General features: G+C 42.2%; 1 protein-coding gene across 1 annotated transcript in view; it reads left to right on the top strand.

Moving 5' to 3' along the window:
• Positions 1-1,916: 1,916 nt before the first annotated feature.
• Positions 1,917-11,262, top strand: part of LOC114204005 (putative phospholipid-transporting ATPase IIB) — a 108,152-nt gene continuing 98,806 nt past the window's right edge. The window contains exons 1-2 of the mRNA XM_088023221.1: positions 1,917-1,982; positions 6,007-6,180. Coding sequence (XP_087879347.1) covers positions 1,957-1,982; positions 6,007-6,180 — 200 coding nt within the window. The 5' untranslated portion in view covers positions 1,917-1,956. The remainder of the gene's footprint in view (positions 1,983-6,006; positions 6,181-11,262) is intronic.

Below are 11,262 nucleotides of genomic sequence, written 5' to 3'. Positions count from 1 at the left end.
CCTGTAAGGATTTTGAGAGGTGATCTTCCTTGGGGTCCTCAGCCTAACGTACTCTTTGTACTCCAGTATTTTCAGAGGTCTCGTGGTTTTTATTTTTTATATGAAATTATATTGGGAGGAGGAGAAGTGTTTGCGTGGTTAGTGTTTGCTAAAGATCTGCCCACCGTCTCCTCAGGCTTATTCTCTGCTTTACGGTCTCAGGGCAGGTGGTGCCTGTGTTTGTCGTGTGCTGTGTGTCGGGTCCCCTCGATGCCTAATCGGCACTGCACTGAAGCACCAGAGTGCCCGGGGGAGCCTCAGCACAGGCCGTCGGCACACTTACATCCTCCACGAGGAGAACACCTCTGTCTTCACCTCACCACCCTCTCTTATCCGAGGGCCGTTTCACATGAGGGAGGAAAGATGAGAGCGAGGTCACGGGAAGCAGGATTGTCAAATTGACTCAGAATACAAAGAAAAAAATCGTCATTAATTGCTATGCAGTTGTATTAGTGTCCTGTTGCTGTTGTAAAATTATCATAAATGTAGTGGCTTAAAACAAATGTATTATTTTCCAGTTCTGAAGGTCAGAACCGTATGGACTCACAGGGCTACAGTCAGGGTGTCAATATGCAGCATCTCCTCCTGTAGGTCCTTGCAGAGAGTCCAGTTCCATGTGGTTGTAGGTTAAAGTCCTGTTTTCTTGCGCCCAAATTACTCTAATACAATACATTTAAGAGATACTACCAATCAGTGTGGAAGAGATGGACTCTTGCATAAATAACATCCCCATTTCTGTTGTTGTATAGTATATATATCCCTGCAAAACTTCGTATTTGGTAGAAATGCTCCCTGGAAGTAACAGGGTTTATGGGCAAAAGTAAGTTAGGGCAGACCACTGGGGACCACATCACTAACAAAAACCGTCCTAGTCCTGGTGACATTTGCTGAAGGGGCACATTGAGTTCCTGGCCAGTGAAGATTTACCTGTGAGGAGGCTGGTGCCACGGGAGAGGGTCCTAGTTCCGGGGGTGCCCCCAGTGCACACGCCCCAAATACGCCCAGCTCCACTGAACAGCATGGGGAGCAGCCTTAGCCACAGTTTGTAAGTAGTAGTGCAGGACCCCGTGTGCTAGCAAACGTGAATCGGTGCCGGTGATGACAAGATGCCATTTTCCTCCCTTTATTTAAGTGAAGGGTACATGTATTTAGCTCTCATCTGATGAGGGTGAGGTAAAATTGCTTTTGGCATTATTCATAGCACTCAGTGGTGGGAGTTTAAATTTGCAGTTGGCAATAATATTTCAAGTGTTTTAGAGCTTATGACTTTGTACAAACTATTGCAGTTCTGGGATTCTTTGAAAGAATTCATGTAAAAATATGGAGAAAGTTCTGTGTACAGATATTTGCACGGAAACGTTATTTAGTGGGAATTTATAAATGTTTTCTCTGTCCAACAGTGGGGGATACCTCAGTAACCTTTAACTCAGTAATCCACTTGCTGGCTTATTTTTTTAGTTACCACATGTTAAAAAGATGGTAAAAGGAGCTTAGGTAGCAGGTCAGCATTGACCTTATTGTCCAAGGACATCTTTATAGTCATTGAATTCCACTTGTGTTTGGATTCTTTTTTTTCTTTTTTAAAGATTGTATTTATTTACTTGAGAGAGAATGAGAGATGGAGAGGACGAGATGGAAGAGGGTCAGAGGGAGAAGCAGACTCCCTGCTGAGCAGGGAGCCCGATGCGGGACTCGATCCCGGGACTCCAGGACCATGACCCGAGCCGAAGGCAGTCGCTTAACCAACTGAGCCACCCAGGCGCCCCACTTGTGTTTGGATTCTTGACAGGTAGGCACCTGTTTCAAAAAAATAAAGTTTCAAGAAGGTGGAGTCTTCTGGAATCTTGCCTTCTGACCTTTTCACAGAATCCTAGTAAGCAAAGGACTGCCTGGCACCGTCACTGCATATACCCGCACATGCACACGCCCCCACACACATGCAGGTGTGTGAACACCCACATCCACAGATTCCCTGAGGGACTGCTAAGTTGGCACATATAAAGCTCGTTTATGTACTCTGCACTGTGTGTATACTTCATATACATTTAAAGCTTGTTATGTACTGTAGAAGATGTATTTCAATAACGTCTTAGAGCAGAATGGAAATAATTCTGTTCTTGGATATTCCTGACCATCTGGAGTAGCACTCACCATTGTCATTCTTTTTTTAAAGATTTTATTTATTTGATAGGGAGAGACACCGTGAGAGAGGGAACACAAACAGGGGGAGTGGGTGAGGGAGAAGCAGGATTCCCACAGAGCAGGGAGTCCCCCGATCCCAGAATCCTGGGGTCATGACCTGAGCCCAAGGCAGACGCTTAACAACTGAGCCACCCAGGCGCCCCTCATTTGGTTATATCTTTTTAATTTCTTTTAATTTGGAGAAATCTTTGTGGTGGTTTTCTTTCTTCTCATGTGGCATTTTTGAAGAGTCCAGGCTGGTGGTTTGTAGTGTCTGGATTAGTACCTCCTGGAGTTGGGTGCAGTGCTCTTATTTTGTGCACTTCCCGTCACGTGAAAATTAGCCCCAGAGCAGTGCTTCTGAAGCAGCAGAGTGCGAGGGCTCTTGATCCCAACTGTAGGCTACTTCCAGAAGTTTCTTGTTTCTGGGGGTGGCTCCAAGAATTTCTGGGGACTGCACTTTGAGAACCACTGCTCTGGGATTGAGTAAATACGGTAAATGTGTACATGTGTTGGCAGGAATGCTGGATCTGCTTCTTCTTGTATCACACCAGCAGGCAGACATCAGGTTGTCCTGTGGTGACTGGTTCTGAGTGTGAGTTCTAGCTTAAGGTGCTGATCTCTGTAGAATTTCTGCTGTTCGTAAGTTTCCATTTGCAGTTGTGAAGAATTGGATGATTCTCCAGCATCGTGACAGTTTTGTTCCCAAATGGTGCTTCCCAAATTTGGTCCCAAATCCCCCCCCCCCCAGGTATTAGTGGATTTTCCAAATATCTTTCTGTTAATGATTTATTTCTAAAGTTATTTTTAAAGATTTTATTTGAGAGAGAGTGAGAGAAAGAGAGCATGAGCAGGGAGAGAGTGGCAGAGGGAGAAGCAGACTCCCCGCTGAGCAGAGACCTTGATCCCAGGACCCTGGGATCACGACCTGAGCTGTAGGCAGACGCTTAACTGGCTGAGTCAGCTAGGTGCCCCTGATTTTTTTTTTTTTTAAGATTTATTTATTTGTTTCAGAGAGAGAGAGAGTGCAAGCATGAGTGGGGGGAAGGGAAGAGGGAGAAGCAGACTCCCCACTGAGCATGGAGCCAGAAGCAGGACTCGATCCCAGGACCCTAAGATCATGACCTGAGCTGAGGCAGACCCTTAAGCACCTGAGCCATCCAGGCATCCCTTTCTGTTACTGATTTTTAAAAGAAATTCCTTTATAGGGCGCCTGGGTGGCTCAGTCGTTAAGCATCTGCCTTCAGCTCAGGTCATGATCTCAGGGTCCTGGCTTCGAGCCCCACATCGGGCTCCCTGCTCAGCGGGGAGTCTGCTCCTCCCTCTCCCACTTCCCCTGCTTGTGTTCCCTCTCTCGCTGTGTCTCTCTCTGTGAAATAAATAAATAAAATCTTTATAAAAAAAAGAAATTCCTTTATGGTAAGAGAACATACTTTGTCTAATTTCAGTTCTTTTGAATTTGTTAGTTTGTGTTATGGCCCAGGTTGTGGTCCGTGGGGATGAGTGTTCATGGTGCACTTGATGAGAACATTCTGCCGTACAGGGTAGAGTGCCGGGGTCGGTTGGCTGACAGTGCTGACCATGTCTTTCTGTCCTTTCTGATACTGTTTCTTCCATTAATTACTGAGAGAGGAGTTACGAAGTCTTCCGGCAGTATAATGGATTTGTTTCTCCTTTTACTTACATATTTCATACTTTGTGTACTTTGAAACTGGTGGTAGGTGCATGCACATTTATGATTGTTAGAGCTTATGGGTGATTTGATCTTTTATCATTATATAATGTTCTTCTTTATCCTGGGCAGTTCTTTCATGTTATTTTTTTGATGTCTTTGTCTTATAGTAGCTACTTTTTTTCCTTTGAACGAGTGTTTGTATCATATCTTTTTCCATCTTTTTACTTTTAATCTTTTAACATTATATGCCATTATATTTCAAGTATTTTTATTTTTTTGTAGGTAGTGATTTTTGTCCTCCAGGTGACATTTGGTGACATCTGGACACATTTTTATTGTCACGACTGGGGGAATACTGCTACTGGCATCAAATGCGTAGTGGCCTGGTTTGTTGTTGAACGCTCCACAATGCACAGGACAGCTCCGTCAACAGAATTCTCAGACCCAGAATGTTAATGGTACCGCTGTTGAGAAGCTCCACGCTAAGGATTGCAATATACATAGCTAACTTTTCACTGTTCATATTTTACACTTAATGTAAGCTATGGAATTGCCTGCTTCTTACAGGATAGCCACCATATCCGTTCACATCTTTCTACACTGAAAACTTCACCAGATGATGTGACAGCTTTTGCTTTCAATAGTCATACACGTTTTAAAGAATTTTGTGTTCTTTCTTTCCAAAAATCCAAGTTTCCTGATGGTATCATTTTTCTTCGTCTTGAAACTTTCTTTAGCTTTCTTTTGTATGAGGTCAGATGGTAACATACCCTCCAAGTTTTATCTTTCATCTGAGAATGTTTTTGTTCTGCCTTCATTCCTGGAGGATCTTTTTGCTGGATATAGAATTCTGGGTTGAGCCTTTTTCCCTTTCAGCACTTAGACATGGAGTTCCTGTCCTCTGGCCTCATCTCTCTCCATGAGAAGTCCATGGGCATTTGAATTGATGGGCTTCTCCATGTAATGAGTTGTTTTCTTCTGGCTCCTTCCAAGAATTTTTCCTTCATCTTTGCTTCGAGTAGTTTGATTAGTGTGCTTTTTGTGATTTCCTTTGACTTTATCCTGTTTCAGCTTGCTGTTGTCTTTAACTAGATTGTAGTATTGTCTGGCACTCATTTATGCTGTAGTTGTGGGCTTGGTTGGTTTTATTTGTCTTGTATAAAGTCTGTGGACTTCAGAGGGTGCGAGGGGAAATTTCAGTTTCAGTGACTACCATCATGTCCCGGGGACACACAGGCCTGTGCTCTGATTTTTACAATTGAGGTGAATACCTACCACAGAGGTTTGATGTAAAATCAAATAAGATAGCATTCGTGGGCTCTGCATTATACTTTCTCATGAATTCTTGGTTCTCAAAGTAAGCTTTTAGTTTTAAAATGTACATATGTCTGTGATTGAGGAGAGATAAAATGGGAACTTGATACAGTAGGCTGCCTGTTTTTGGAATCAGAAGAGGATTATTGAACTCTGAAAGGGATGCTGGTTGTGGAGGAAATTATTTCCTTGAATAGAAAATTCAGAAAAGGGAATAACAGAGACAGAGTAAGTGTAAGTGGGACATAGCATCCTTGCTGCGTATATCAAATCTGACAACAAACCAAGGGACCGTGTTCCCACCTTTCAAAAGAAGATACTTCCATAGTTCAAAAGTCACTTCCACGACTTTGATTGATGAATGTAAAGTTGGGCACATTTTATATCCAATCGATCTGTAGCAGAGTATTTAGATATGACCTGGAAGTATACATTTTTTGCTAATATTTCGGGTGATTGTTTTTATATTCCTGAATTGAACACCACGAGTGGGTGGTACTGTTGAGCCGACTGTTCACACCAGTGGCTTTGTGGAGGGCTCCCCTTCTAGCGTGGTCATGTTCGCTTCCTTGGGCAGCCTGTTCCTTTCCTTCTGACCCTGGCTAAATACATTTTTTGTAAAGGAAAGTAGCATCCCTCATTTATAATGGTTTGCCTCCGCTGTAGACAGCTTAGTTTGAAGAAAAAAGAAAAATGTGGTTAGTAGAATGGGACCAGCTCTTGTCTTAAATAATACCCTTACTGGTGACAGAAGGCTGCTTGGCCTGCCTCAGCATTCTCTCCTTACCTCTGACCAGGTACCAGCTGGAAGATGAGTCTGCCCATTTGGATGAAATGCCATTAATGATGTCTGAAGAAGGCTTCGAGAATGATGAAAGTGATTACCACACGTTACCACGAGCTAGGATCACACAGAGAAGAAGAGGACTAGAGTGGTTTGTCTGTGGAGGATGGAAGTTCCTCTGCACCAGGTTTGTGATCTCTTGCTGCCTAATTTCCTATGCCCTCAGGTATACAGTTAAGGTATTTAGAAGCTCGGCTTCTAACATACTTATTTTTATATCAAATAAAGAAGACACTCTCAATGAAATGACATAACGGAAAGTGTTAAACATTAGTCAAAACCAAACATTGCTAATTAGAAAAGGACAGAATGCCAAGTTCACTTTCTTTTTTTAAAGATTGTATTTATTGGTCAGAGGGAAACAGAGAGCACAAGCAGGGGGAGCGGCAGAGGGACAAGCAGACTCCCCACTGAGCAAGGAGCCTGATGTGGGGCTCGATCCCAGGACCCTGGGATCATGACCTTGAGCTGAAGGCAGACGCTTAATCGACGGAACCACCCAGGCGTCCTCAAGTTCACTTTTTTTATGCGACATTTAAATGTTTAGAAAGTGGAGAAAGATTAGTGGTTTTGTATTGATTGCATGGTAGAGTCAATTCTGGTCACTGTGTCAGCATTTGTAAACCGTGCTCTCTTCCATCTTCGGTCCTGCTCTCATCCAGAAAGGCAGGTAGGGGCCTGTAAAATGCAGTTTAATAATACTGGAACTCTGTGTATTATGGGCCTGTAAAATGCAGTATAATAATACTGGAACTCTGTGTATTATTTGACTCAAATGCTTTGAGTTGGAAGAAGATTCTTCAGTAAATTTAACCAGAAAGAAACAAAGGTAAGACCTGCTCATATTTAAACAAGTTCACTGGTGGTTGAGATAAACTTCATCAGCTTTGCTCACCCTTGACTTTAGAGGCTGGTCTGTGAAACCACACTCTGTGTCTAGGACACTTGGCCATTGACTGTCCTCCAGCCCTAGGGACGGGTAGAGCAAGATTTCAGCTGACTGATGCCAACATAACTTGAGTGGGGTATGTCGAATAAATTACTGCTTTGATAGTCTTTCTGCTCTTTAAAGTTTGTGGTCAGTGCCTTTCTTAACCATCATGAACTTAGATCCCTTTGACCATAAAAGAGATACAAGTGATTGTAGAAAGATATCTTATGTATCATCCTCATTATCTCTTTAGAAGTTTGTAAAAAGATGTTTTTACGACCAATTTGATTTTGGGGTCGGCTCACATAGTGGTATTCAAACAGTGGTGTGTGGACTCCCAGGGACTCTGAGGAATCCCTCAAAGAGATCGACCATGCAGAATCGGGAAGTGAGCCTGAGCAGGATTTAGGCTTATCTCCCCCTCTCAGCTTCCAATTAGTGTCTGTCTTTATCTTTCCTGTGTATTGTAAGCTTTTCATATGAAGAAGGAATTTCATGGCTAAACAAGGTTTTAGAAATCACTGACTTGTGTTACTAATTTTTTTTTTTTTTTAAAGATTTTGTTTATTTATTTATTTGAGAGAGAGAATGAGAGAGAGAGAGAGAGAGCATGAGACGGGGGAGGGTCAGAGGCAGAAGCAGACTCCCCGCTGAGCGGGGAGCCCGATGCGGGACTCGATCCCGGGACTCCAGGATCATGACCTGAGCCGAAGGCAGTCGCTTAACCAACTGAGCCACCCAGGCGCCCTGTGTTACTAATTTTTAATGAGTGAGACAGTTTTTTCACAAAACATTTTCTAGGTTAAATAGCCAATATTCCTGGAGTATTCTTTGGGGGTACTTAACCTTGTCTAGACTTAATTCCTTTTAACAGTTGCAGGGCTATGCAGAATTGTTTTTTCTTGTGTCCCTTGTGATGCTTTGTGCTTTTCAAGGGGTTTATCTACTTTCAAATATATAAATTCATGTAATAGAAAACGTATGAGGTTCTGGAGGGATGTCACATTTTATTATTCCTGATATTGTTAATTTATCTCTCCCTTTTCCCTGTTAATCTTGATAGGAGGTTATCAGTTCTTTTCAAAGAGCCAAACTTCTGGTGTTGTCTTTGCTTTTGAAATTTTAAGCTTTTATCATGAAATAAATCCAGACTTGAAATAAATTCACTTTTATCTTGAAATAAATCCAAACTTATAGAAAAGTTGCAAGAATTCCTCCTATGCCCTTTGCCTAAGATCAGTAATGTTTAATCTTTTGCCACATTTATTGACCATTCTCTTTATATCTCACTGTTATTTTCAGAGTGATTTCAGACGAGGTTGCTTGTTACTTCACTCCTCTTTGATCTTAGTGTTCCGTGCATGTTTCTTAGGAAGAGGCTATTTTCGTACATGGCCACCAGGCCGTTGCCACGTTCAGGAGATTTTGCTCTGACACAGCTCTGTCTCCTGCCCACAGAGCACCCTTCCTCTCTAGGCTGGCCTGGCATTTAGGTGGCCATCTCCATGAGCCATCTCCATGAATCTGGAGCCACTCTTGCCCTAACTTTGTCTTGCATTCCATTGATGTTTATGGGAACTACACAACAGGTATTTTATAGAACATTTCAGATTTTGGTGTGTCTGAGGTCTCCTCGCCATTAGATTCAGGTTAAACATTCTCTGGGACACTGTATGAGTGACACTGTGTCCCTCTTAGGATGTCTGCTTCCTGTGTCATTGAAGTCTGGTCTGCCCTTAATTTTTTTCATACTGAGTTTAACTTGCCTTTCTTTTTCTGGCTTCGTTAGATGGATTCTCAGGTCACCAGCATTGTACTTTTTTCTTTTTTAAAAATAGATGCGTTTCAGTTTTGACACATGGTATTATTATTACTATTTAGTTCAAAATATTTTGATTTACATGCCATTTCTGCTTTAGTTGATGTTCAGTTTAGAACCATGCTGATTAATTTCTAGTCAGGAATTTTCCTGATTATCTTTTTGTAATTGACTTATCTTTTTTTTTTTTAAAGATTTTATTTTTTATTTGAGAGAGAGAAAGTGAGAGCAAGAGAGAGAGAGCACAAGCGGTGGGAGAGGGGCAGAGGGAGAGGGAGAAGCAGACTCCCTGCTGAGCTGGGAGACTGGAGACACTGGGGCTGGATCCCAGGGTCCTGAGATCATGATCTGAGTTGAAGTCAGACGCTTCATGGACTGAGCCACCCCGGTGCCATGTGATCGACTTTCTCTTAATTCCACTGTGGCCCGAGAACATACTTGGGATTTTTTTCTTTCAGTCTCTGTAATGTGTTGAGACTTACTTTATGATTCATCGTATATGGGCAGTGTTAGTCAATTTTCTGTGTGTATTTGAAAAGAATTTGTACTTTTTTGTTGACTGTTGCTCTGTGTTGCTTTTTTTTTAAAAAGATTTTATCCATTTATTTGATTAATTTGTTAATAGTCTTGTTTGAATCTTCTGTATTCATATTCGAAGTTTACTTATCAGTTACTGAGAAACTTGTGTGAGTCTCAACATCTTTGAGGATGTGTCTACTGCTTTAAATTATGTCAGTTTTGCTTTATATATTTTAGAGTATGTTATTAGATGATGCGAGTGTAGGGTTACTAACTTACTGTTGGATTGATCTTTATCTGATAATATTTCTTCTCTGTGGGCTCATAATGTCTATCTTCAATGAAATGATACCAGCTTTCTTTATTTTTATTTCTTTATTTTAATTCCAGTTTGTTGACATGCGGCGTTATATTAGCTTCAGGTTTCCATACATCACCCTGTGCTTAACACAAGTGCCCTTCTTCATCCCCTTCACCTGTTTCCCTCCCCCACCCACCTCCCTCTGGTGAGCGACAGTCTGTTCTCTGTTATTAACACTTGTTTCTTGGTTTGTCTCTCTCTTTTGCTCTCTCTCTCTCTCCCAGCTGTCTTTGATTAGTATTTGCATGGTATACAATTTTCATCCTTTTACTTTGTTTTATTTAAAAAAAAAAAAAACTTTTCTGGGGGCGCCTGGGTGGCTCGGTTGGTTAAGCATCTGCTTTCAGCTCATGTCATGATCCCAGGGTTCTGGGATCAAGTCCCACATCAGGAGCCTGCTTCTCCCTCTCCCCGTGCCCCTCTCCCCTGCTCATGCTCTCTCACTCCCCCCTCTCTCTCAATAAATAAAATCTTAAAAAAAAACCTTTTCTTTTGAAATAATTATAGCTTTACAGGAAATTGCCAACTTAGTATAGAGGGGTCCTGCTTATCCTTCACCCAGTTCCCCCCAGTGGTTGCATCTTTCTTTTTTTCTTTTAAAGATTTTATCCATTTATTTGAGAGCAAAAGAGTGAGCCTGAGGTGCGGAGGGGCCGAGGGAGAGGGAGAAGCAGGCTCCCTGCTGAGCAGGGAGCCCCAGGTGCAACTGGATCACGGGACCCTGAGCCAAAGGCAGCCGCTTAACTGACTGAGCCACCCAGGCGCCCCCCAGTGGTTGCATCGAACCAGAAAGTTGATGCTGGTGTAAACTGTGTATAGTTCACTACGTTTTACTACATGTGTAGGTCTGTGTAACCACCACTGCAGTAAAGATACAGAACTGTCCCATTACCGCAGGTGTCTCCTGTCTGCTGCCTTCTATAGTCATGTTCTCTCTCCTACCCCAGGCCCTAGCCTCTGGCAACCACTAATCCGTCTCTATTTCTATAATTTTAATTTTGGGAATGTCAAATAAGTGAAACCATTCCATTTGTGATTTTTGGAGATTGGCCTACTCCAGTCAACACAGGGCCCTTGATAACCACTCACGTAGTTGTATCGATAGTTTTTCCTTTTAACTGCTGACTGGCATTCCAGGGGATGGATGAATGTTTGTTTAAGCATTCACCTACGATAGGACATTTAGGTTGTTCCAAGTTTTTGGATGTTCCAAATAAAGCTGCTATGAATCATCATGTACAGGTTTTTTTTTTTTTTGTATGGACATAAGTTTTCCTCTCTCTGGGCTAAATGCTCAGGAGTGCGGTTGCTGGGTTACATAATAAGCATATGTTTAGTTTTTTATGAAAGTGCTGAACTGTTTCCCGGAGTGGTTGTACCATTTCACATTCCCACCAGCAGTGAAGGAGAGATTCAGTATCTCCTTGTCAACCTTGTTGTCACTGTTTTTTATTTTAGCTGTTAGAATATGTGTGTACTGACAGCTCATTGTGGCCTCAGGTTGTTTGCATTTTCTAAAGGCCTAGTGAGGTTGACTGTCTTATTTGCCATAGGCATGTCTTCTTCAGTAAATGTGTCT

This window comes from Eumetopias jubatus, unplaced genomic scaffold (genome assembly GCF_037043125.1).
Source record: "Eumetopias jubatus isolate StellerSeaLion01/CBP00866 unplaced genomic scaffold, mEumJub1_p1.0 scaffold_5, whole genome shotgun sequence".
In the NCBI taxonomy this organism is placed as follows: Eukaryota; Metazoa; Chordata; class Mammalia; order Carnivora; family Otariidae; genus Eumetopias; species Eumetopias jubatus.
Note: the sequence above shows the minus strand (reverse complement) of the source record. Positions and strands in the feature narration are given on the sequence as shown.